This window comes from Camelus dromedarius, chromosome X, assembly GCF_036321535.1.
Source record: "Camelus dromedarius isolate mCamDro1 chromosome X, mCamDro1.pat, whole genome shotgun sequence".
In the NCBI taxonomy this organism is placed as follows: Eukaryota; Metazoa; Chordata; class Mammalia; order Artiodactyla; family Camelidae; genus Camelus; species Camelus dromedarius.
In genome coordinates this window covers 28,822,218-28,849,710 of record NC_087472.1, presented here as the reverse complement: position 1 = coordinate 28,849,710, position 27,493 = coordinate 28,822,218, and the positions used below count along the sequence as shown (strand labels likewise).

Here is a 27,493-nt window from a genome sequence, read left to right as displayed (position 1 = left end):
ATTCAAAATACTTGCACATGTGCTTCAGATTGCTTAATGTCACCAATTAATTTCACCTGATTTATCAGGGTGATTCTTTTTTTTTAATTAGTAAAATCATCAATAATTCTGATAAAAACAATGTAGCTTCCAAAACTCATTTTTATTCATATTTGGACATCTGTTCTTAAATCAATATGATAGATTAAAAATAAGTCATCAATGCAGTAATTTTATAAAAGACTGCCCATACATTTGGTGAGAATGTTGGAGATCAGACAGATTCTCTCCCAAGTCATAATCATGATTTTTTAATTAAAAATTAATGTTCAGTATGGGAGGAAAGATGAGGTGGTTATAAATCTGTCTGAAAATATATTGTATTCCTAGTATTCAAGAACATTTTAGTAGTAGTAGTAATAATCATATGATTCTGTATTCATCCCCCTAATCTGTTTAAAACCAACATAACCAATTTCTTAGATTATGCTCTCCCATCTTTGTAATAAAAATTGGCCAAGATGGAAGTTTAAGAAATAAAACAATACCATGATCTTTATTCAATGAAATATTTGGAAGAGTTATACATTTTTAATGGAATCATATACATTAAGTCTTTTCCCATTCAATAGTAGACACTAGCTGGGAATGACCAGTGCTATGCAAATAGTAGCTACAATGAACAAATAGTTCCTCCAAGGTTTTGTAAGCTTTTAAACTCTGTTAATCAAACAATAGAGTTATGTGTTCACCCTGATTCCTCAAACTCAGTAGGAGGGTTAATATGAGGACATTTGTCTTGCACGTTGCAAATAGGAAATGCCATATAAATGCACCACAATTATAATAATGATGAGTTACAATAAAGCTTAATGTTATACTTCCCATTTAATTATATCTTAAGAGTTGATTTAGCAAACTTTCCTCTTTTCATTAACAGCAGGAATCATATATTCATAGCAGGAAACAAATGAATGTCACTAATGAAACAGTTTTGTTCAAGTAGCATGTTTTCAATATATGAGTCAATTCTTCAAAGTCATATAATCGAGCATATTCTATATTGGTGTTGAACAGGATTATATAGGAGTTAGTCCTTCTCTCTGACTTCAAGTAAGACCACGCCCTAAGCACACTAGAAGAAATGAAAATATATCCATTTTGTTACAGGCTGAGATAAAATTTGATTCACTGGTACCTCTTATTAACTACAATAGTCAGGTCACCCATCATCCCTTGCAACATAGTAACTTATAGGCTATATTTGTATCTGTTATACCCTTTTTAAAAATTTTTTTTTTGTGAGGGGAGGTCATAAGGTCTATTTATTTATTAGCTTTTTTTTTTTTAATGGAGGTACTGGGGATTGAACCCAGGACCTTGTGCATTCTAAGCATGGGCTCTACCATTTGAGCTATACCCCTCCCCCTTACTCTTTTTCTTTTCACCCCTCCTTGGAAACAAAATCTGTATGGAATCAATAGCACCTACTATAATGATGCTTCAAATTTACTGAGAAACCAGTAAGTATTTGCAGAAGAAAAAGGAGAAGTCTTACATACAATACTGAAAATCATAGAATGAAGTGTAGCATTTCCCTATACCATTTGGGTATGGAGACTATGTTTAGAAACTCTGGAAACAATGACAAGAAAGTCCATAAAGGTGGACTGTGATAGAAGTTACAGGAGCAAAACTTAATGAAATTACATTCATAACAGGGTTTTTTTTTTTTTCATTTATCTTCAGTTCAAGTTGAAAGTGGTTTTATTTCCATTGTTTTGGACTCTGTCAAAGATTTGCAACACAAGAGGAAAAGGATTTGATGACTCCTGATATAACTATAGAGTGGTAATGATACATCTTGTTCATCTTTCTTCTGTTTCCTTAGAGCGTGAGTTCTCTGTGGGCTTAGCATTTGCCCTCTTATTATGTAAACACTAAGAAGAAGAAAATAATGTCCTGTTCATAGTAGTTGCTTATTAATGGTTTTCATGAGATTTCACTACAGGGAAAGGAATTAAAAACTTAATAATCCTTCTAGCTCTCTGAGCAGTTTAGAACACAGGAGATATTTAAAGTTTTATGACATTCTCCTGGGAAGCCATCATCTCTTTGCCTTTCCTCACATTTAAGATTTTAATTGCCTCAATGTTTCAATAATAATTACAGCCTATTCAGAATTTTTTTCATGATCTGACAGCTCTGAGTTTTAGTTGCTGGAAACCTTTCTGAAAGTAGGTTATATTTGTTATCCATATTCTCAGAGGAATATCAGTCTGTGAGATATAAAATCAATTTCCCATTTACTTGCTTTGGACCCATCAGTCTTTTACATGATTCTGTATATTAAACAAGTAAAGCGTTCCAATATTTCCATTTTCTTTTGTGCCACCAATCTAACAATGTATTGACTTGATCACTTGACTTATTAGTCTGCATTAATCCAAATAAAGCGTCTTCTGGTTTTTTTGGCATAAATTTAATTCATGCTTGTTCAAATCCAAATCCAAAAGTTTCACTATTAAGATGGATTGTGGCAATGTGCAGCTTCTCATTTTCCCTCAAACTTCTTTATCCTTCAGAACATATCTTTAGAACATTTTGAGCCGGATTCTCCCATTCCTAACATAGAGAATGCTAGAAAAATATGAATTAAATAAGTTAAAATTTAAACATTTTAAATGGTCATGAACCCATTTTCTCTGATAGGAAAGAAATAGTTTCACCTAATAAAGAGAGCAAGACGTCACCTGTTAAACCTTGTTGTTCTGCTCCTCGCCTCTGTTCTCTTCTAGTCATTTTTCTGAGACTCTACTTTTTGTTCATGCCATCATCCTCACTCCTCCAAGTTTCCTGATATCTCACACTCTCTCCTATTCCTCACACTTATTTGCTGACATCTCTGCCACTATAGTAATTGAGCATTTCCCCCATACTCTTTATATTAACTGTATTAGTTTTCTATCACTGCATAACAAATTACCAAAAACCTAATGGCTTGAAACAATATCTATTTATTAGTTCATAGTTCTATAGGTCAGAAGTCCAGGGGCCACCCCTGGGTTCTCTGCTTAAGGTCTAAAAGGCTGAAGTCACTATGTCTGCTGGGCTGAGCTCTTACCTGGAGGCTCTGGAGAAGAATCTGCTTCCATGTTCATTCAGGTTGGTGGTGGAGTCCAGTTCCTTAGGGTTGTAGGAGTGTGGTCCCTATTTTCTGGCTGGCTGCCAGCTGGAAGCCACTCTCTGCAACTCAAGACAGCCCATGTTCCTTTTCACATGGCCCCCTCTGTCTTTCAAAGCCAGCAACTGCAGATAGAATCTTTTTCATGCTTCAATTCTCTTCACTTACAAACCAGACAAAATTATCTATCTGCTTATAAAGCTCTAATGGGATGAGATTACATCCACCTGGATAATATCTTTTGCCATATAAAGCAACAAACTCATGGAAGTGAAACTTCATATTTACATGTTCCAGTCACACTTAAAAGGGAGAGGATTTTCAAGGGTGAGAGCCACTGGGGTCGTTCAGGAATATTTGCCTACCGTGCTAACCCATTATCATGGAAAGCCTTCCAGTGCCTTTCAAAAAATTTTGACTGATATCCACAGTATTGAAATACACTGTAGTGTGCAACTCAGAGCACACATACAGCCCCCCCCCAGTAGTTTCACAAAAGAGTCTTCTCACTGTGTGCAATAAGTGATGTTATTTTCTCTTCTGTTTCATTAAAAGAAAAGGCTGCTTTAACCTACTAAATTTAGGGCAAAATTTTTTTAACCAGATTAGGGAAAAAATAGGCACTTATGTTTCCCCTTTTGGAAACCCATTTGTAATTTCGGTGATCTGCAAAATTGATCCATCAAAATTGGGGTGAGATAACATTGGAAGTGAGTTATGTATTATTTTTAATAGTAACCCTATTTTCCTTTTTATATTCATATCTTTGCCATGTGCACACAGAATTACTTTTCATGTAAAGAAAGAGGATTGGGAATTCAATACATACTCGCAAAGACTTGCATTTAGGTAGGAGCATTTTATTCTGTGTAAAAACCACCTTAGGGCCTACCGATATAAATGAACTTTTTTAGCAGTTATTGTGGTAGTCACTAGATGGCAGCTCTAAAATGTATGTTGCCCAAGATGAAAGGTACCCACAGAAGGCAATCTACTTATTAAGTACTAGAATTCTACCTCAGACATTCTATGGAATCTTGAGATTCTTCTGTAAATGAAACAAGCACTAATAAGGTATAATTTAATGTCTTCTAGTTTTCTTTGAGAAATATTTATAATAGATTTTTCTTTTACTTGAAGCTATGACTTTTTGATATACTCATCATACAACTCCAGCACTGTAAGTGGCTTTGGATCCGCTAAACTTCAGACTGACATATACTTTTTTTTTCTAATAACCTTGTAGCCTCCTGAAAAATTGGCATAGCATGAAACCTTCAGATCCCAGTTAATTGTTACTTCTTTTGAAAGCTATATTTGACCAACGAATTTAAATTAAACTCTCTCCTAGCACCCTATCCTTTCCCTTCTTAGCTCCAATCAGAATCTCCAATGATATGAAATTGGTTTGATTATTCATATAAAGTCTGTCACGCACGATAGACTTCTGTGTCTTTTTGTAAAAAAAGATCATGTCTATTTTGCCTGTCACCGTGTCACCAGCACCTAAGTACAGTGCCTTACAAGTAGAAAAAATATTAACTATATTAATATCATTAATTAATTAAGGAGGCCCTCAGTTAAGGCTTATGCAATAAATTAATGATGAATATGAGTATGAATTATTTTCTTTTTTCTTTATCAGGTGGTTTTTTTGTTAGAGACCCTGCTAACACTTAGGTACATGTGAGCTTCTTCTCAGGCAGAATCGAGGCTAAAGTGAATGACCTTTACAGTCATTGCAAAAAGAAGGCAACTACTTTAAGGTATAGCTTCAAAGTCTTCCTGTACAACTTTTTAATGAAAATATTGATTTAAAAAAATCCTTCCATATATATATAATTTTCATGAAGGAAGAGAAGGAATATCAAGCTTCTAGCCAATATCTACTTCCTTGAAACTGTATTTTCTGTGATCCATCTGACTTTATATGACTGCCATTTCCCTCATTAACATCAGAGGTTACTGCCACAGATATTGGTCTATTGCATTTCTTATGATTCAATTATGAATTTCTTGGCAACAAAAGCTTAAGTCTACAGACTTGAAAGAATATATAATATGAGCATAATAAATGTGTCTCTTCATTTCACTCTAGCAGTTTATACTGGCAGGTGATTTTGTACTTATTCATATTCTTTTTCTTGTATAATAATATAACTAATATAATGAAGCATTGAATTATTCCTTCAAGGGGAATATGAATTATGCCTGGGTGTAAATGGACTTGACATGCTACTCTAGATCATTATGAATAGATGTGAAGGCATGTGATTCTACCTGCCTTTGTCAATAAAAAATGCATTCTGTCACGTGCTAAAGTTTGATGGACATAATACACCTTCCTTAATTCACCAGCTCTTCATGTTATTATTGTTGTTTTGTTTGAATAACAAATGCCCTGCTGAAATAAAAGCCTCAAGAATGTTTTGCTGATGGATTTTCAATCAATATAAAGACTTTAAATAGATTGGACATGCTCATTTTTTCTACACCTGCTTGTCCTGAAGTTTTTGAACTTAAAAGTAAAAATAACCCAGGTGTTTGACTCTTTTATGCTCATTTCAAGACTTAACAACAACTACAAAAAACTATGATCTGTAAAAATTGGTTTGCATAAATATACTCTCCAGTTGGCTTTTCAATCTCTTTATAATAGGTTTGATTATAGTACCATTTTTGCTGAAATCTACAGTTTTTGGCCATCCAATTGAGAGAAGAGTAGTAACCAAACAATCATGCATAATTTATGAAACAAAAAATTAGATGGTAATAAATTAAAATGTAATCAATCAGTCTTTTTAAAAAATATAAGATTTTCAGATTTGTCCAGGCTGTTTTTTCTAGAGCTTATTAAAAACAACAAACAAAACAAAAAATATTTCAATTACAAACTGTCAATGACTACCAACTAGCCATCCTAACTCAGAAAAAAACCTGTAAGAACTCTTTATCCTGAAGGCTTCAGTTCAAAAAGCTCAAGAACTATTTTTGAGTGCTTACTACGTGTCTGCTTAAATAATGATGAAGTGATAAAAAAAACTTCTTAAAAGAATTCTTACTCAAAATATTATTATGGACATTTAGGTTAAAAACATATCTATCATTTTTATAAAGATGTACTAATAGTGCATTGTTTCAGTGGGACTATAAGCCTGAAGATCTAAACATCACTATAAAAACCTGCAGTGAAGGCCCATCAATTTGAAAGTGTGTGCTTTTATAGTAAACCTTCATGATTGTTCATTTTTTTCTTGAATGGATTGCCGAAAGCTATCGATTTCAGCTCAGAATGGTACCACAATCCAGCCTGTTATAAAGAGGATAAAGCTGACTGGAGAATGTATTTATACTGACCCTGCTACTAAAGAGCTATTTTGTCACTGTAAGAAATAATTTCTCCTTTTGACAGGCCATTTATTCCCATATTTCAGTTCATGCCTTAAGTGCGCGACTGTGTCTCTTTCCATACACGTGTAAATTCTCAGAGTGCTTATGTATCTCATCATTTGAGGTTCATGGAGAGCCTGGTGATTTCAATTCTAGTCAGTCAATTCAGTCTTTCTGATTTCAACTTTGTCCTTTTTTTCAAGGTGAGACTGTTTACATAAATTATAACCATTTCTAACTTTTTGCCCCCCAGTCCTTAAAGACAAACTTAAAGAAAAAAAATCTAGGTGAAATAATTTTTATTTTGAGTTGTTTCATTAAGAATACATTTTATTAGAGTTGCATATGAGGAAAGTAATCAATGTTAACCAAAATAGTTTGGTTCCTAATCATGTTACTCTGGCCATGGTTTTAAAATAATTAGATGATTCTATTGACTAATTTTAGAAAATGAACTTACGGTGAAAAAGAATATGAAAATGAATATATGTATGTTCATATATGACTGAAGCATTGTACTGTACATCACAAATTGACACATTGTAAACTGGCTATACTTCAATAAAACAGGAAAAAAAATAAAATAAAAAACAACAAAAAAGAAAATGCACTTATTAAATTAACATACCTCTTCATTTTAATATCTGCCAATCATTTAGCATTTTATAGAGCAATTTCACATTTATCATCTTTTTAGCCATATATTAAATTTTAAAAGGCACAGAAAGATTAAATGACTTGCCCAAAGTTGTAAAGTTCAGAAGTAAAAGTTGGACTCAACTTTCTATCTTTGGATCCCAAAACTCAGTGTTCATTCAAATACAACATACTTCTGCCTTCCTTTAATAACAATTAAGTCAGCTTATCCCAGTATTTTACGCATCTCATATTAAAGGTTTAGAGACACGATGTCCTCAAATAGTTGGTTAGCTGACTCAAAATTTTTAGTTAAAATTACTCAGCTTCAGGTGAAATGGACAGAAGAATTTCTATGCATACATAACTATGTGACCTAGAGGGTGAAGGCATTATTTGGCAACTCTTAAACTATAATTGAATACTTTACTGCTTTAAAGGAGTCTCTGCTTTCAAAACAACTGGCACAAACAGTTTTGTCAAGGTCAAAGGCAGTGCCACCATGTGAATCACTTGGGTTAATACTAGTGAACCAAAACTAAAAGTAATCTTCCTTGCTATTTAAAACCCTCCTAGTGGAGTTCTATTTTGCCTATAATTGTGTCAATTATGCTAAATGCACAAACTGTATTAAAGTGAGACTCTACAACTATTGGTTGGTGGGATTTTCTTCATACTACTTGTTTGAATACATAAACTAGCGTGTTTTCCAACAGAACAAAATTGCCTTCTTTACATTTTTATTCTAGTCATGGAAGTGTTAATTGTGTCTAAAAATCACTTTGTTCCCTTGCTATTGTTGTGAGTAAATTAAATGCTCAAGAAAGCAACTGTGAGATTTTACAAAATTTTGCATAAACAACTTATGTTTGAGAATAGCTCTGCCAGCTATTCCTGCCAGAGTTAGTCCCTGGAACAGTATGCACAACTCGGCCATGTGGGGCTTCCAGACATCCAGGAAGGAATACAGATTTGAGAACAATTTTCTTTCCCCTTCTTCCTTCTGTTCCCCTTCTCTCCCTCCCTTCTTGCCTTCTCTTCTTCTTCCTCTCTTTCCTTGTTTCTTTTTTTCCAACATCCCTTTCTGCCTGACTTCCTCTTTTTGGAATATTTGAAGAGTGAGGTGTTCAGGAATGCATTCCGAAGTAGCTTTCTACTGCATTTAATTGTGTAGTCTATGACATTTCCTTCATTTTCTTTTACTTAAAGGGGAGATATGAGACACTGGCACTAAGAGTTATGCATAAACTAGTAAGACTTTAAACATCTGTGACTCTTAGAGGCCCTTTGCTGGAGTTAAGGCTCAGAATCAAAGGACTGGAAAGAGAATAGGAGACTTGCTTTTAATCTTGGCACCAAGAAAACTTAACATAAAGACATTGGACAAGTCATTTATCTCTTCTGGATCAGTTGCTTCAACTGTCAAAACAGGAAGTTGGATGGTCTTCGAACATCCCTTTCAATATATGAGAATATACTTATTAGACATAGAGATTGATAGGTACAATGTTCAATTTGGGAATCAAAGAACCGCTGTAAGGACTAGTGGTACAGAGCAAAAGAGCAGAGACCTTGGCATGAACAATTTCAAAATTGAATCCTTCTCTACCACTTACTGTCTACATGTGGTATTTTTAAGTTTGGTATTGCATTGTTGTCATGGTAAAGATTAAATGAGAAAAAGTATGTGAAGTATTTCCCACAGTGTTTGGCCTATAGTAATAAATTAGTAAATGGAAACAATTATTATGCATCCCCTTTTCCATACTTTTATCATGTTGAGAAATGTCTGCAGGGATTACACATCAAGAAAATTTTTTATTCTTCTCTCTACATATCTTAGGGTGACAGATGGTGACTTAAATAGTAACACTTCCCAGGGTATACCCCAATGATAGATCCAGTGACATGAACTTTAGAGAGTCCTATACTGAGAGCTTCTCTACTGCCAGATGTAAAGTATCAAGCCAAAAGTTATGTGGGAAGCTGATGAATAAGTTTCCACAAACATTGGCAAGAGCTGGGTACTTGTTTTATGAATGTAATGTCTCAGTTTTTGGCAAGTTAATTGTAATGACCATTTAGAATAATTCCTGGCTTTCTCTGAGTAGCAGGTGTTCTGTGGAAGCTGTCAAATTTTTCAAACGTATATATATGTGATGTAATATGATTGGCTATGGAGGCACTGTATTGCCAACTCTTCTATCTTTGGCTTTCATTTTTTTTTTTTAAGTTGCTTTTCTATACAGATGGTTTTAATTTGGACCAAAATATTTTAGTAATTTAAAATAAGATTTTGAAACTCAAGGAATCTTTCTTACAATAACAAGTAATGCAGTAACAACTGATTTTACTTCAGAACCCCAATACCAACAGATGGTGGGAAAAAATTAAATTTCAATAGAGAACAGCAGTAAATACAAAATCACAAATATGTTCTTCAGTAACCTTAAGGATGGAGGTAATTTGCCAAAAGCAGCTTGCATACTTTTATTCCTTTATCTATAGAAGAGGTGAAAAGAAGATTAAAATCTTGAAAACATTTAGAAATTATACCAATTTACTTTATCATATATTCTCCACCAAAAAATAACAGATAGTCAATGGAAAGAACAATAATGTAATCTCTACACACGCAGGGGTCTTTGCTTTATTTACTATTGCATCCCAAGTGTCTAGAATATTGCCAAGCACATACTAGGCATTAAATACACGTGTTGAATAAGTGAACAATGCCCTGCTGAACACATCAGCTCTGTGCCTACATTGTCTTTCTAAATGTGCTGGTTTTTTAAATCCCCAAAGTGTTCTTTTAGTATCTTGACTTGCTATTTACTAGAGGAACTGCTTAAACTCTTTGACCCTAGCAATTTCTGTTTCTGTAAAATGAGTTGTGGAACTTAAATTGGGTGAAACTAATTATCGTAGTGCCTGGCATGCAGTAGGTGGTCATTAAATGTTTGTGCATTTTGTTTAATTAGCACTGTACCTGCATTTTGGAAAACAAAATAGAGCCCTATAACTTTAACCTAGAAATTATTATTTGTGAAGTAAGAAGATGACTCCTTGTGACAGTTTTTGAAATGTAGCAATAGAAGTAACAATACCATCTATGATTTACTACTTAAAGAAGAACAAATGTTCATGTTGATGCATATAATATATTTTTGTTAAACAAATGCATAATTTAGTCAGCATCATATGCAGTTTGGAAAAGTAAAGCATTATTTAAATGCCATTTCTGTGATATGAAATATTGAGCTCCTGAAATGAGAAAAAAAAATAAAGTACTCTCATTAACCTATTTCCCAGCATAAATTTGAAGGTCTATAAAATCACATATGAGGCACAGGAGTCACACCATACCTCAGTGATGATTTGCACCAAATATATTTTCCTTTATAAATTTGCTGAGTGAACAGAGATTTCTGATGAGAAATGAACATATTTAGTCAATGCAAATTTTCAACATATGTAGTCACTGACATTAAAAATTACAGCCAGTCATGCATGATGGAACTAATTTTGAATTTACAGCTACAAGAGAAATTCATAGTAAATTTCAATATTGTAATATGCATACTGCATCTGAAACTGTCAGAAAATTTGATTTACAGTTACCTTCCTCTAAATGATCATGTTGTTGTCCTACAAGATTTTTAAGACCTTTACCAAATTAGAGCTATGCCCTGTATTTAGTGAATCACGATTACTGTGTCTCCCTCGAGAGCTTAGATGAGAGAATTCAAGTTGTTGTAAGCTGTTGTTAAGTGGAGAGGGTGTACTGATGAAAAGACTTTAATGAATTGGTATTGGAAATGTGGTTCAGTCAAGGACTACTTTTCTCAAATACACTATCATATCACTAGGAAGAAAGCCATCAAAGAAGAAATATGCCTATATAATTTTACAGTATCTAAAAAGATCAGTTCTTTCCTAGGGGAAAAAAAAACCATTGTCTTTATCATTTTAGGAGATGGTTAAAATAATGTTTTGTGTTCTGCTTGTTTTTGTTTTTAATGACTGGACTGGTGGCACGTTACTGTGATAAAAATAAAAACTGGACTGGGCATAAAACAGTGAGGTCTGCCATCTTTGAGAAAACTAAATATTTTCATGCTATACAACCTGAAAGCATATCTCATTTGTAGCTATGTTTTTTTTTTTGGAAAAACTGTCAAACATACACAGTAGTAGAGACAATAGTATAAAGACCCTGCATATACCCATCACCCAGATTTAATAATTGTTAAGATTTTTCAGTACTTGATTCATCTATCCCTTTCTCTGTCTTTCCCACTTGCTTTGTTGAATTATTTTAAGTCATTTTTCTTTACTTCAGTGTGCATTTCTGAAATTGTGAGTATATTCTTACATAATTATGATGCAGTTACCACACCTAACAATTTTAAGAATAATCCATTGGTACCATCTAATTAATATCCCAGTCCATATTCACATTTTCTCAATTGTGTCAGAAATCTCTTTTTATACTTTTCTTCTTAAATTTACTTTAACTTTGGATGGAACTGTAGAATAATATGGTGATATTTCAGCAAAATTGCCTACAGTTGGTCTACATTATACTATGAATCTGAGTATGTCTCTACTGTGCACGAGTGGGTGGGACGGTCGTGACTGCCTATATATAGAATCAACTTTCAGTGAGACTGCCTATATATAGAATCAACTTTCAGTGAGATGTAAAAACAGGTGCCACTGTTATGAAGCATCTGTTGTTTCATAAATTGCTTCTTTTTGCCAAACTTGCAGTGGTCAATATTTCATAGATTTTTTAATATTAGGTAGGTTATTTCTCCTGCTTGAAAAATATGAATGAAAATATTTAGCCACTCAAAGGGGCTTTGAATCATCATGAAATGATTTCAGTTTGTGAAATTATGATGCTTTAGAGGCCGATAAAATTTGTATATGCAGAACACCTTTCTTTTCACTCCTCACACACATACACACACACACACACACACACACACACACACACACATTTTGAAATCATGAGCAAAAGGATTTGAAGATTTATGTTGGTTTGAACTTCTTGACAGATTTTATTTTTCTAAATTGAGTTGTACCGGAGGTAGTCTGGGAGGGTATTTAGCAGAATTCTTCAAGCATCTAGTTAGGAAAAAAATGTGAAAAGATATTACATGTCATTTGTGATCTGATTTTCTAGGTTTAATCTCACCCAGAGGAGTTATAAAATAGGCAGATCTGTTTCTCTAAATATTGATACCATCTGATATAAAGTTCACAGAACTGGTGCAAGAAACAGAGTATTTTCAAAGTTGTCAAACTGAAGTACTATTTTTCTTCCATAAATGAATAAAAAGATAAAAGAGTACACAAAGCAGTGAACAGGTTTTAGTTGAGCATTAAACCACTAAAGCATAGGTGAAGCTTTAGAAAACCACAAAAGTGGCCATTACTTCTTATACTTCACTTTTCTGTTAAGTCTTCTAAGCATGGATTTTTTTTTAAATCAGAAAATCACAAATAATTTTGTTTTAAAATTTTTGTCAGTCTGTGTAGTGTCCCAACTCTTTGAGGATGAGACATGTATTTTAGGATTCATTTAAGGAAGCAAAAGGAAGAGATGGGACAGAAGAGATGCACATTAATTTGTAGGACAGGCAGGCTGCATGATGAGAATACTCAAGGTAAAAATCACCTTCTTACTCCTTCCAAATCAAGAGGCTTTCTCTGATGAATGTCATATCCTACATTTAATTGGCAATAACAAGAAGTGGAATCTAATTTTAACCAAACTTAGTATTTAGAAGCATCTTATTTGTAAAAGAGCATAGAATAATGTCAAACATGTATGAAGAAAACCTGAATCACAGCATTTTGGAGCCAGAAGGGATGGAGATCCTTTATCACAAGCCTTTCATGTCATAGATGAAAAAACTGAGGCCCACATTGGTTCAGTGATTTATCTTACATCACACATCAACTAAGTGATAAAATCAGGACTAGAAGCTAGGTCTCCTACCCCCCAGACTAGTGTCCTTTTTGCTGTACCTCACATATTTAACATTTAGGGGATTGAATGCTACTAGGAGGAATTATGCATTATATAAATTATTAATTATACAATTAATTTTGATTTCGACTCAATTTTTTGCATTTGTGATATATTTTATTTTCACATGATTAATCTGTTATTTAAAGGTAGTGCTCAATCTTAATGATTCATATGCATTGTATAATAATGTTATAAAACAATAGTAGGAGTTGCTTTTTCTTTAGATGGGACCACAGAACCAGCAAGAGACTGATCCTTCCACTCCAAAGTGGCTTTTCGTCTCTTTGTTCCTCTTCCCTTTATATAGGTGATTCTGAAGCTGTGAAGTGAAGAGCTGTTGGAAAGATGAGAAGTTAAGAGCTCATTCGGCTGTCCAGATGTATCCAAGTACCCCGTTATTTGGCAATAAATACATCTGGGCAACTGATTGAACTTTTCGCTTTTCATGACTCAGCTGGAATCCTCTACAGCCAGAAGGGCCTGCTATAAAGACTAGAGTTTGTGATCTCTGAACCTAATGAATGGGAAGTGGGAGTTGCTTATGGGGGAGGAGACACCAATGTAAATGTAAGTGGGAACACATTTTAGTTTGCAGCTGAATTGAATTTCAAGTATCTTAGCAAAGGATCAAGAAGAGTTTTTTTCCCCCCTAGTTTGCAAAATCAAAATCATACTAACAGAAAGTTTTGAACTGTTTCCACCACCGATGTTATTATGTGCTTAACTTACCAGTATAAAAGGGCTGCATTTTTTATTTTGATTGAGAGCAACCAGCAAATGTGGGCTAATATTATTGGTATTGTTACGGAAACGACAGGCCATTCAAGAAACAAGCACCACTGGAGGGTTGGAGTACTCAGATGTATTACGCCGGCGGGCTCAGAGGGGCTTCTGCTCCGAAGCTCTGAGCACCTCCAAGACATGCGCATGAGGTTTTATAGGGTAAAGTACAAGCTTGGGGTATTCGGCCAATAGGCATGGAACAGCTTTAGCAGCATTATCATCACAAAAGTGGAGGTGGGGAGGCAGCAAACCAACATTCCAAAGCCAGATATGTATCTTCGAAAATCCAGCTGGCTAGCAAAAAAACATAAACAGCAAACCAACACTAATTAACCTAGATTTACAAGTTAGTCTAGCAGAACTCAGATCAGTATTCCAATACTTAGACTTGTGAGTTATCTTGTTAGATCAGCCTGGTTTTTCCTTCACAGTATATTATAATATTTTTAAATATCTAGCCTCAAACTATGGCTACATACATAGGTCCATCTACAGTATTTCCCCCAATCACTCATTATCCCATTACGCCATGTCATTTTATTCATAGCAATTCTGACTATCTGAAATTATCTTACTTATTTGTTTAAATGTTTATTGTCTGTATCTCCTACTAAAATGCAGGCTCCTTGAGAGCAGGGACCTGGTCTACCTTGTTTGCTACTCTGCCCAGCATCTGGCATGGTGCCTAGCACATAATAGACAATCAATAAATATTTGAATTCATGAAAGTACTGTTCTACGGAGTTTTCAGTCTTGCAGATCAGTCGGAATTGGTCTCCAACCCAGAGATTTAGCACATGGTTTGCTCGTGAGCTCCCCTGTGTCAAAGCCTTCAATTTACTCTGCAGTGTGGATACTTATGCTGAGATAATTCAGGGATAGTTCTGCTACGATCTATGGAGCAAGCAGCTTCAAATTGCTGGGCACTCTACCCACTAAGACAGATGCTCTCAATGTCTGTTACTACTGTCAGGGAGGGGGAAATTTTCCCCTCTACCCGTCTTGAGCTCTTGTGGCTGGACTAATAATAAAATTGATGCAAGACAGATTAACAAGAAAAAAAGAAACAAATTTTAATTTGTGTGCTCTGAGGTCTCTTAGAAATGAGACCTAAGAAGTGGCCAAAGTAGGCAGCTTTTATGCCTTCTAAACAGCAACAAAACAAAAACAAAAAACAATAAATTAGTAAGGAATTGGCAAGATAAAAAAAAAACCACTTAAACTTTGGGTACTTAATAGTGAAGAATGGAAACACAGTCTCAGCTTGAGGGAGTAAATTAAAGTGACAAGGCTTGTTTATACAGGATTTTCAGCCTGAATTCCCTGTCTCTGTTGATAAGGATGTCCCTCTACCTCTAGATGTAGGTAGCATACCTTTCATGTGATATTTATTTCCTGCTTTCAGGGAGACAGAAAGGAGAGTCAGAGTTTCACTCTTGCATTGGCCATTTCTTAAGTAACTAGTTGAAAATAATCAATATGCCATTGAAGCATATTTGGGGGCAGCCTGACCCGAGCCCCAATGCTATTACCATGGATTGATTTTTGATAGCTGTTTTAACTTTATCAATTTGGAAGCTATTTTGTTTTTCAAATCTTATTTTAGGTAAAGTCTAGATGTGAAAAACAGGATTTTATATACTGTAGATTTTAGGAGTTCACTATCTTGTTACATCTCACTAAATTAAATAGTAATCACTCATGAAATAGGTAAAACACAATCAGAAGCATTTAGTAAATACAAGGAAGGAGTAAATATTTCATGTGTCATTTTAATTCCAAGTACAGGAAGAAAAGTTAAATTTGTTTAAACAACCACTTACATTATCTTGAGGGAGTAGTGACACTAGACCTGCACTCAGATAGAATAATCATCTTATTACCAGATCTAATGAAATATCGGAGAGAGACCCAGAGTCTCATCCAGTTAATACCCACTGCCTCCACCCTTCACTTTCAAAAGTGTTTCAGTTTAGAGAAGAAATTATAAAATCACCCAGTATATATCATTGTATATTTAGAACCATTAGATTTCTCAACGGCACGTTATAAGGAAGTATCCTGTTCTTTGTCTGAAGCGCTGATGTTCAGGCAAGCCAAAGAAAGACGCAGGAAGCAAGTTGCTAGTATTGTATTATCTTGTGATATAGATACTTGACTTAGTAAGAACTAATCATTCCCACTGAAGACTCATAGCTTGAGGCTTTTTGCCTAACATAAAATAACATTTGGGGCAAAGCAGACTCATTCGAAGGTTGTGAAATTGCCTTTCCTGGAGGTTGTCCTAAAGAATATCAATTACCAAATGTCTTGAAGTGACTTAAATATAGACCTGTCTGAAGGCAAAGGACTGTATTATTTGGTCACTCCTAATTTTTTCAGCCCTAGGAGTTCGGTAAATTCAGAGCTATAGAAGAAATTAAGACTTACACTTGAAGGTAGAAGTTTTGCATTTATTTAACTTTGTAGAATAAATTTCTAAGTGAGCTTAACACACTTGGAAATCCTGAGCTGACTGGTGGAAGTCTTTCATTACACTGATTATATCTGAAGAACTTAGCAATTTTTCATTAAAATCATAAATAGTTATTATCTGATTTGACTATAGTTGGCAAAGGTGGATTTTTCATATGACAATTATATGTTTTATTAGAAAATCTCTACAGTACATTTGAAGTTGAAAGAAAAATTCCTGCAATATTCATTAGCCTAAGGACAATTTTTGAATTAAATGATTTCCCCTCAAAATGTTGTAAATCTGTGCCACATTAACATAGTCTTCCCAGAACTAATTTTAACATTTGTGACTAATTCACTTTTGATTTAGCCATCTGCTAAAAGCTCAGTGGCTATAGTAACCAGAAGGATGATTTTTGAATTATGAGTCCATAATTTCTGAACAGTGAAAACTGACAAAAATTAAATCTCCACTTGTTTTATTATTCAGTTTTTAAATGCTTTATTATAAAAAGTCAGAGAAGAATGATCTCAGTTGACTGTCTATTCAATAATTTTTAAAAACATTCAGTGTCAGACATAAGCTCTTCAGTATGAGAGAAGACAGTCTGCTGGGTCATCATGATGAGCTCACAGAATTTCCAGAGATCTGATATAAACTGTGTCTTTTTATGGGTTAATCCATATCACCACCACCCCCGCCAAATTTTGTTAAAACATCAGGTAGAAACAATGGCGGTTTTTTTTTAGTCTCATCAGTATTATGTTTGACCAGGTTTGGGAAAGAAAGAATAAGAAACAATTTGAGGATAGAAAATGTGATTGAAACATGACCAATTATTCTTCAGTGTCAAAGGTGGAAAAGGTAATGGTTAAAAAATGAATTATAAATGGTTAGCTTTAGAAAATGCAAGGAAATGTCCAGGGTTTTCAATAAAGTTGTAGACTTCTATCCTCCCCAAACAAAATTTGGGCAAAACCTCAGCTCTTTCTTTATTCTTAGGATTTTTTGACTTCACACCTTAAATCTCTTCAATTCTCTCCCTTTCCCTTTCCTTCAATCAGCCAACAACTTTGTATCCAGCATGTAGCTACAGAGAGTGAGAGTTACCTGGAAAGTACACTTATATGATGCCTTCTTTTAAAGAAGTTGTCTTTAGTACACATTTAGTATGCATCTGCCTCTGCTGTGTGGACAAAACCTTTTGAACATTGTCCATTTCCTCACCAAACACCTCCTCTCATCTGGTCAGTATTCTTCTCCCCCCTCATCCAACTACATTCCCTTTCCACACTACTTTACTGAAGTGCTGCTAAGGTCTCCAGCAATCTCCTTTCAGACAAATCTGCATAGTATAAACTCTGTTCCTTCTCAGAATAATTCCCTTGACATTTTCCCTTTTGCCTATTCTTTCCATTTTATTTGCTGCCCTCCCTCTTTATTTTTTTCCTCTAATTTAATGTCTACTCTCCACTAGCTTAACAGTTGACTCTTAAAACTTAATGCCTAATTATGACTTTACTGGAATCCAAAATCATGGTTTTTTTTTCTCTTGTTGTTGTTCTTTCTCCTGATAGAGGGCAATGTAGATGCTTCTTCATAAGCTACATTTAATATGTGTAAAACTGAGATAATCTGCAAAAGTGATTTCCTTTTCTCATCTTTGTAGTGTTCCCAAAGAATTCAATATACAGTATTCTACAGATCACATGGATGGCCATATATATCCCACTTGAATGGCAAATTGGCATGAAAAACTGGGTATTCCTTAGAGACAGCATGGCACTGGTCTTCAAGTGAATCATCACATTATTGTCCAATGAATGCAGGAAGTGTAGCATGTCTAAACTCATGCCCATGCAAAACCCTTAAAGTCCACTAAGAAGTCAAAATCGGAGCTGTATGCAGAAGCAACCTTAACCAGTTCCCATCATGGTCATTCTTAAAATTTAGAACCAAATAAGAATCATATCAATTAGCTATTAAATTAACAAATTCCAAAATCTAACCTGAGGCCATGTTGGAAGAGTCAAAAATAGCTTTTGCTCTTTTTAATTCATGCCAACCTTTCTCCCCCACAGTCTTTACTTTTTTAATTTTCACTTCCAAGATGATTATGAATAATGGCTTTTAAGTATTTGTGTGAGTGATATTGATTCTGATAGTTTGAAGTTTACTTCTGAATATACAGTGGAAATCCTATTTTGGGTCAATTGTTTTCAAGTGTTCATACTATTTTTGATGATATATGCTGTAAGATATATGACATATGACATATGTTGCCATATGGGTATAGATTTCGTAGGCATCAATTAAATGTAATACTCAGGGTATGAGTTTTGCTTAATCAAAATTCCACATTAAGTTTATTCTGTAATATCTTATATACTATTAAGAACTATATGAAAACAAATATTTGTCCCCTCTTTTGCCTTAACAAATGTAGTTACTGTTAGTGATGCCTGAAGAGCTTACAGAGCTTTAAAGAGAACATGAAAAGGTTTGTGATTTATATTGAAGAAAGAAACAGGAGCTTGGTTTGAATGTGTATTTACTGAACCTGAACTTATTTTTGTGATTTAATCTGAGATTTTCTCTTCATGCTTGAGACAGTTGGTTTCAGGTTAATCAATGTTTTTCTGTACACAAAATTATATGTATACACACAAATATATATATCTACACACATATAAATGTACATATATCTTCTTATAACATTCTTATATTATTACATAATCATAGTTTATATGAAAATCATATAAATTCTCATTAAAAATTAATCATTCTGTCAGTTGTCCCACAAGTGATTTTTTTCTTTACTTTATAAAACACAAGTCCTCCCAAATTTGAATGTTTGAATTCACAATTATTTTGTGTATGCGTGTGTGCACATAACTGTAAGAATTCCACTATGAAAGATTGGTGGAGTCTGAGAGGTATGTGGATCAGAGCGTTCAATTAGAGTTGTGTTGTTACGTCTTTTTGTTTCTCTTATTAATTTATCTTATTCAAGGCTTTAAGAGGTTTTGCATCCCCTCCCCTTTTTGTAGAATTACTGATAGAACATTTCTCATACTGGAGTTAAGAGGATGATTTTTGAGATAGATTTTTGTGGAGGTAGCACTAAGAGAACTCACTAGTGAGAGCAGAGGGATCAGAAGAGAGAATAAATTAAATTTGTAACTTGAGCGACTAGAATAATAGTGCTATTAAGTGAGATGGGAAAAATAAGGTGGTGCAATTTGTTCTGTTAAAATTTTATTTCCAAATTTCTAAAAGGAACTGAAAACACTAAAAAAGATTATCAACAAATTTTTATCATATTCCTTGAAAATATTTACAAATTAGACAAAAGGGATGGTCTTTCAATGTTATTCTATGTTCTCAAGCTATTCAATTCTCTCTCACACACACACATGCACATTAACAGTCACACACATACACAACTGAATTTTTCTCATTTCCCACCTCATGCAAACTTAACATCACAATCCTGACTCTTATAATAGTTCACAATCCCCAAAAAGAATGCAGTTAGAAGTTTGGTATAGGAAGAGAGTATCATCGAAATCCTGAAATAGAAGATATAGAAAAGGTAAGATGAAGATCAGAGAGGTTTACCCATTCTATTTCTGGTTAGAATCAATATAAAGATTCATAGTGACGTGTTCTACTCCGTGTAAAAATGTTATCTCCGCAAGGAGCACAGCAGAGCTCCTCAGCAAATTTGCATCCAGTCTCCTCTTGGCCAACAATTTAGCACACTGAATACAGTGAAAGCTAAGTGGTGAATAATCTGTTATGTAAATATTTGGTGAGATTCTGCAAAGCAACAAATAACTCCTTCAAAATAGCCTACAGAAATCAAAGGTACTCACTCTGAAATTCTTTGATGTTTGTAGAGTTTTCATGTTTCCTTCCTAGTTCCTTTGAAGATGCATTATCAGTTCTTAATCAATAAAAGAAACTAAAAGAAAATAAAGATTTTTGTTTCAATCCTCTAGGGCAACTGACCTTCTGTTTGCAATTTTCAGCATTATTCCATGTGCCCTGACTGTAGCATACTATGTTGGATACTAACTAGCTGGTACATAGAATGGTTGTTATATTTAATATAGTAAATTTGATCAACTCATTTATTTTGGTATAAACCTGTTGCTACCTTCTGGATAGTGTTGATTTATGCAAAAGTATAAGTAAAGCTATTTATGAAAATGCAGATTGCTTCACTTTGAAGGAAAAAAGTTAGAAATATGGTACAGAATATGTTCACTTTATAAAAATGCTTAAAACTTGTTTTAGTTTTTCACATTTCTATAAGATGAAACCTTTTTCACTTTACACATGCTGTTTAATTATTAGATCACAAACTTCCCCCCAATGGTTTGGAAATTAAGAAGCATATTCTTAATCTCTTTCTTAAAACATTGATTTGTACTCCAACAGGGGGAGATTTAGTAGAAGCCCCACATAAATAAAAGACATACAGGAAATTTTAGAAAAACTATGATGACTGAATATTGGTAAATAAATAGAAAATCTATTCTCTTTACCATTTTTATCACTTATATGATATAACATGCTTACCTATTTGCTATATTTAGTATTGCCTGTTTCTTATAACTTAAGTATATTTACATTGATTTAACTGAATGTTTAAACTTTTAACTAATTTTCTTTCTCTTTTCCTCTCTCCCCAGAAAGGATGGCATAATGAATTCGATCTGTTAATTTCTTCTCAATTTTAAACTTTGGTTGCTTAAGACTAAAGCAATCATGGTGAACCTGAGGAAAGCGGTGCACTCGTTCCTGTAAGGATGCTATTACTTACTATTTTTTAAATAACCTTTTTATAGTAGTTTGCTCAAAAACGTTAGAAAGGTTTTTGTGTGATCATTCAGCTATTGCCTCAATCTGCATAAATAATTTGCATTTCAATAGACTATTATTGGTGCTTCCTAATCAAAAATAATAATTGGGGGAAAAAACAATAATTTGAACTCCAAATAAGCACAATCAGTCATGTGTTCAAACAAGTAGTATTATTAAAAAATAATTCTGATGCTTGTGGTTGCTTTCTCTATGATTAAAATGTAGAAATAAGAAAGGCTCTTTCCTTTTCCTTCCTGAATATACTGAACAGCCAAGAGAATAAAATGTCTTATAAGCCTCCGGTTTTATGAAGAATAGTTGTGGTTGCAAAAGAATGGGTCAAAAGTTAGGGAGTAAGGGTTGGAGGATGTAGCTGGGCAGAGGGAAACAATGCTGTTCTCAGAAGTCTTGATACAATGACTGAGTAGTTAAAGTCAACAGAATGTAACATGAAAGGGATAAGTAAAGAAGTGGACTCAAGTACTTAGCAAATCTAAACGTGATCTAATCCAGGTGTATCCTGTTTCTAACTTAGTAAAAGGTTAGGTTGTTTTCTTCTAAACCTACTCTTTGAGGAATGACAGCATCATAAAAAGGATTCAAGACTAAATACTAAACTCTAATCAGTACAATCGAAAAGCCTTGAATCACCTTGCTCCTACACAGTCTCCTCTATGATTCCTACAAAAGAGCACACAGAGGAAAAAGTTTACAGAGCAGTGTAGATGTAAAGTAGGTGAACACTGGCCCCTCTGCAATATGCGCCATTGTAGCCCATCTTGGACGTCATTGTACATTGTAGTGATGATAGTCTCAAGGATGCGTGCTTCCAAGAAAACTAGAGCAGACAGATAAAAAACAGGGTGAAGGACAGTGATAAAGAAGGGAAAAGGAGAGCCGGGTATGGGAAAATGAAAGAATAAATGTTCCTACTCCATGTGCCTGTGCCAACTTAGTATCTAGCCATTGATCCACATACCAAAATGCAGGGCTACCCTAAAGGGCTCCAAATTATTCTGGTGTGAAATTAAAGAACTCATATAGACTTTTCCCCATTCTATCAAGGGAAACAAGGGACCATTCATCTCTTCTAATAATGCCCATTGTCATATACCATGCAAAAAACTCAGTAGATTTAAAATGTACTCAGACTTTTAAATCAAATTATGATTTGTTTATCTACCAGGAATGTCAGATTATATTTTCATTAAAAATTTAGTAGCAATGAATAAATTATTTAAATTGTTCAGAGAGAAATTGTGATTTTGTGTACATACTTTAAGAGACTTCTATGGGCTTAATAACAATTAACATAAGCTTTAGGAACTAGACCTAAACTACTCCTTTTTTTGTAAAAGGACTGTGTGTTTTTCACTGAGCATGTAAATATTAGAAACTAGGTTTAATTAAAATGCAGTCAATTCTTGATTACAATACTGTAAAAAATAGGAATGATTCCAGTAAAAATCATAATAATTTGCTCATAAATAACACTCAATAAGATTTGATTAAATTTAATTGAATTAAAACCAGGAAACTGAAGTAAAAACTCTTTTAGAATTTTCCCCAAAACTATTACTTTATTTAATAATTCATAATAGTTATATTTAGATTCTATAAGTTTCTTCAATAATTCAGTATTTGTCTCATAAACTCTTTAATAAAAAATAAAAATATATTTGACTAGTGGAGGTAGACAAGATGAATGTTTAAAGTAGTTTTTCTACCCCAAAGTTCTAAGATACTCAAATTATAAAATTCATAATTGGACACAGTCTTTCATGTATTTTTTGTTATGTACAATTTTATCTTGCATTCTTCTACCATTTATGTAGAAATATGAAAAGATTTAGATGTTTTTACAATTCACTTAGAAAATTTGAACTTGAACATATTCTGTTAGGACCATATTCTCTAGGCTTAAGAGTAAACATATTTGTGGCTCTGCATCTGTCAATTGAAGATGCTGCATATTATTGTGAGCATAAAGTCTTGTGGCATTACTAGAAATGATCATCAACTAATTAAACCAGAGTTTTTTTTTAATTTCAGAAGAACGTATTTTTCATCAGGTAGAAAAGACCTTGGATTTAAAATCACTGAGCCCAGTTCTGCATAAATAAGTATCTGCTTAAAATAAAACCAGGACTTAAATTCTTGACAAATTTTGAAATACGTTGAATTAGAGTATAGCCATCATAAAAAAACTTTTAACTCTGAAGGCAAAAAGAATTTAAGCTCCAACAGTTACTGAGGGCCTATCATGACTAAGTGTTATTTTGAGAACTTTACATATATCATTTAATTTTCACAACAGTGTGATAAAGATCATCCTCATTGTATAGATGAGGAAATTGATATTCTGAGAAGTTAAGTGATTGGTCAAAGAAACCCATTAAGGTCGTGTGACCAGGACATTGGCCATATGTCAAATGCAACAAATGCAGTGACAGAATAATCAAAGCTGAGAGCAAATAACTTGCTTCTGTTTATTTGGTCCTTTATTCAGTAACTTCTATTCACCTTAATCACAGATTAATTATGATACAGACTTTTTGAATCATATACAATTTTAGCTCAATTTTTTATGTCCCAGTGAAAAATTCATCTAGCATTTGAAGGAATTTAATGATTACTTCTCATTATTTGAATAAAAATTACTATGTATGTCCCATCTAACACGTTGCTTAGGATATCAGGTAGCTTTGACTAATGAGGAAGTAGTTTTAAGCTAAATGTTTGAAGTACTAGTTTTTATCCCTTGTAGAATGAGAAAGTCAAAATATTTTCATGATTTCTTTATTACCTTAAAATACATGAAGTATATTAATAAGATTAAGAGAAATAATTTTTAATACTTTAAAAATATGGTAGAAAATTATTGTAATATTTTTACTTAAGTTTAAATAATGCCAATAGTTTTTCAGGCTCATTGTTCCAGGTTTAGTTCAGAAAGTATGGTGCACGTTTGTGTGTGTGTGCATGTACAATTTTATAGATATGATTATGATCATCATAATCATCTAGTTTTACTACTGCAAGTTTCTCTGATGATTGATAATAAGCGATAGTCAAATTACCCATATATTTTCCCTGTATGAAGATAATATTTTTATTTCAAAGAGCAAGTGAATGAGATAATGAAATAAAAGCATCTATGTGGAACTCATAGACTCTGGATTTTGTAATGTCGTGTGTTCCACCTCCCCATGTAATTTTCCTGCATGGAAAATTGGTTAGCACATACAGTACCAACAGAGGAAATTTTCTCCTCTATAAATAATATCAGGGTTTAACAATCAGTACATATAGTGTAGTTGTTGCTTAATATTTCTTAAATAGCTATTACTAAACACACAATACACATAAGACAGTCATTCGCAGATAATAAATCTTGCTTTTAAGCTGGAAGTATTGAATATGCTCACCTGTCTTGTGTATTTTATTAAGGAAAATAAATGTTAGGTTTATTAGACACTTTAGGGACTTACACTAATGTGTGTAACCTGAAAAAAATCTCATATCACCATCAGGGGAAATTAATTTGAAATGTACAAAACATAACCACATCCATCTCTCTTGCATTAGTCTGCCACTTGGCCTGCAATTTCTACTAGCTGAATCTACACAAGTACCATCATGAGAAATGTACATTTTAATGACTTGAGAGACTGCATTTCCAGCATAGGAAAGCAGCAAACCCATAGGAATTAATTATCACCACAAACTATTTTCTAGCCTAGAAAAGGACTCAGAAAACCTACAACCAAAATGGGGAGAGTGTCAGGTAGAAGAAAGTTTATAGCACAGATATTAAGAAACTATGGGCCAGCATGAAGTCAGGCAACAAATCAAGCAATAAGGTGGTTTCAGATTGGTTGTATACAGTAAACATCTAAAAAGCACAGGCTTTGAAATCAATGGGACTGGAGTACAAACCTCTCCTCTGCTACTTACTGGCTATATTGCCTTGAGAAAGTTACTTAACTTCTCTGAACCTCAGTCTCCTTACCTACATAATAGATAGAAATCAGTACGGACCTCATGAGGATGTTGTATGAGATCAAATGAAATTATATATCTATATATATTTCAGTAAGCTAAGTGCCTGAGTCTTATTAAGCACTCAATAAAAGTCAGTATTTGGGGGATAGAAAGAAGAAAGAAGAAATACCAGGATTTAATTAAGACAGTAGAAATGATGATGATGAAAATAATGATTGTTGAAAAAGAAAAAGCAGTTGTTTTATATAAGCAGTTTATTGGGTATAAGCAATATGTACCTGATTATTTTTTTTTCTTAATTTTCAGTGTGCACCTAATTGGCCTATTGGTTTGGCAATGTGATATTTCTGTGAGCCCAGTAGCAGCTATAGTAACTGACATTTTCAATACCTCCGATGGTGGACGCTTCAAATTCCCAGACGGGGTACAAAACTGGCCAGCACTTTCAATCGTCATAATAATAATCCTGACTATAGGTGGCAACATTCTCGTGATCATGGCAGTAAGCTTGGAAAAGAAACTGCACAATGCCACCAATTACTTCTTAATGTCCCTAGCCATTGCTGATATGCTGGTGGGACTACTTGTCATGCCGCTGTCTCTGCTTGCAATTCTTTATGGTAAGTACAATTTTAGTAGTTTTTCAATCTCGGATCATGTCATAAATTTGTGTCAGGTATTAGAGTAAACCTCATAAAGTTAATTACTGTACTTGTATCATTTGGAAAATGAAAAAAGAAAATTGTGTGACAGAAGAAATTGGATATGTGTATCATATTTATTTTACTAAATCTATCAGTAACAGAGTCTTCAAAAAGCAAAACAAACATGTTATAATATATTGAAATCACATATAGATACTCTATTTGCTCAGTGTCATTTGTAAACAATGACAGTTGCCTTCCAATGTCAGAATGGGACAGTGAAAGAAACAGGCTCCTACCCCTATGTTCTGGGCAGGACACGTACCTAGTACCATCTTTCACACTAAGAAGATTAAAGAGGCTTATCATCTTTAATAAACATATTTTTAAATAGTCCTCTTAAATGTTGGCAAACGAAGTTCTTAGTATGTAATAAGCACTCAATAACAGCTATTCTTCATCTTCCTGGAGTCTGTAATTCATGTTTTCACAAGGAAATGGGAATAACAAATTAATCAGTGGTTATATAAGTGCAAGGTCATATTATCACAATAAAATTTCAAGCATGAAAGTTTTGATATATGATTTTAGAGAAGTCTTAAATTTTTCTTTGATTTTCTGCCATCTCTTTGCCCTATTCATTTTAGCCTAACTTTCGTTTCTAGCTAATATTTATAAAGGACAATCAAAACTGCTTCTACTAAACTACAGAGTATCTTGGCTAGGAAGTTGGAGATCCAGTTTGAATTTTATTGCTGATATATTCAGCTCACAAAGGAATGAAATAGTCCCTGTTCCCTGGAGTGTATAATGGAATTAGATTGGAATTAATAATACTGAAAGTGCATCTAGTTCTTAAATCCTAAAAGAAGATCACTGCATCTAGAACATAATTTCTTATGGAACTTAAAAATTAATTATCCTGTTATAAATACACAGTGGTAATAATTTGTCTCGATGGGCATTTTATAAATAGTGTTCTCAGGAAATATGCTTTTCTTATATTTATTGCGTTTCAGTGATGCATTAACCTCAAAGCATAAGCATTTTACTTTCTCTGTGAGCATTTTACCACACTATAGCTCCAAATTATTTAAGAAAAGGTCACTGGAATGAATGTGCTTCAGAAGGTATACTATATCTTTTAAGATCTGTCTCATTTTGACAGTTTCTCCCTTAAAAGTATATGGGTGGTCAAAAAAGGGCATCACCCTAAATCCAAATCTCCTAACACATCTATCGCCCCCTTCCAAGCAGTAAAGAACAACAAAAACAAATGAAACTACACAAAACCACCACCAAAATTTAGAGAACATCCAAATTCCAAATTATCTGTAAGAAAAATAAATAGGCAATCACAATGAGCTATCTATCAGGCCCCCACCACCTACTGTCTTGTAGAGGAAGGGCAGTTCAGGAAATACTGCATGAAAGAGAGAGGAGGAAAGCTAGTAGGAAGCCTAAGATTGATCTAAAATCATCAGAAGAAAGAAAGTCGA

General features: G+C 33.7%; 1 protein-coding gene across 1 annotated transcript in view; it reads left to right on the top strand.

Moving 5' to 3' along the window:
• Positions 1-27,493, top strand: part of HTR2C (5-hydroxytryptamine receptor 2C) — a 213,588-nt gene that overhangs the window by 93,650 nt on the left and 92,445 nt on the right. Inside the window, exons 3-4 of the mRNA XM_031446207.2 lie at positions 21,174-21,284; positions 25,657-25,970. Of these exons, the coding sequence (XP_031302067.1) occupies positions 21,250-21,284; positions 25,657-25,970 (349 nt within the window). The 5' untranslated portion in view covers positions 21,174-21,249. The remainder of the gene's footprint in view (positions 1-21,173; positions 21,285-25,656; positions 25,971-27,493) is intronic.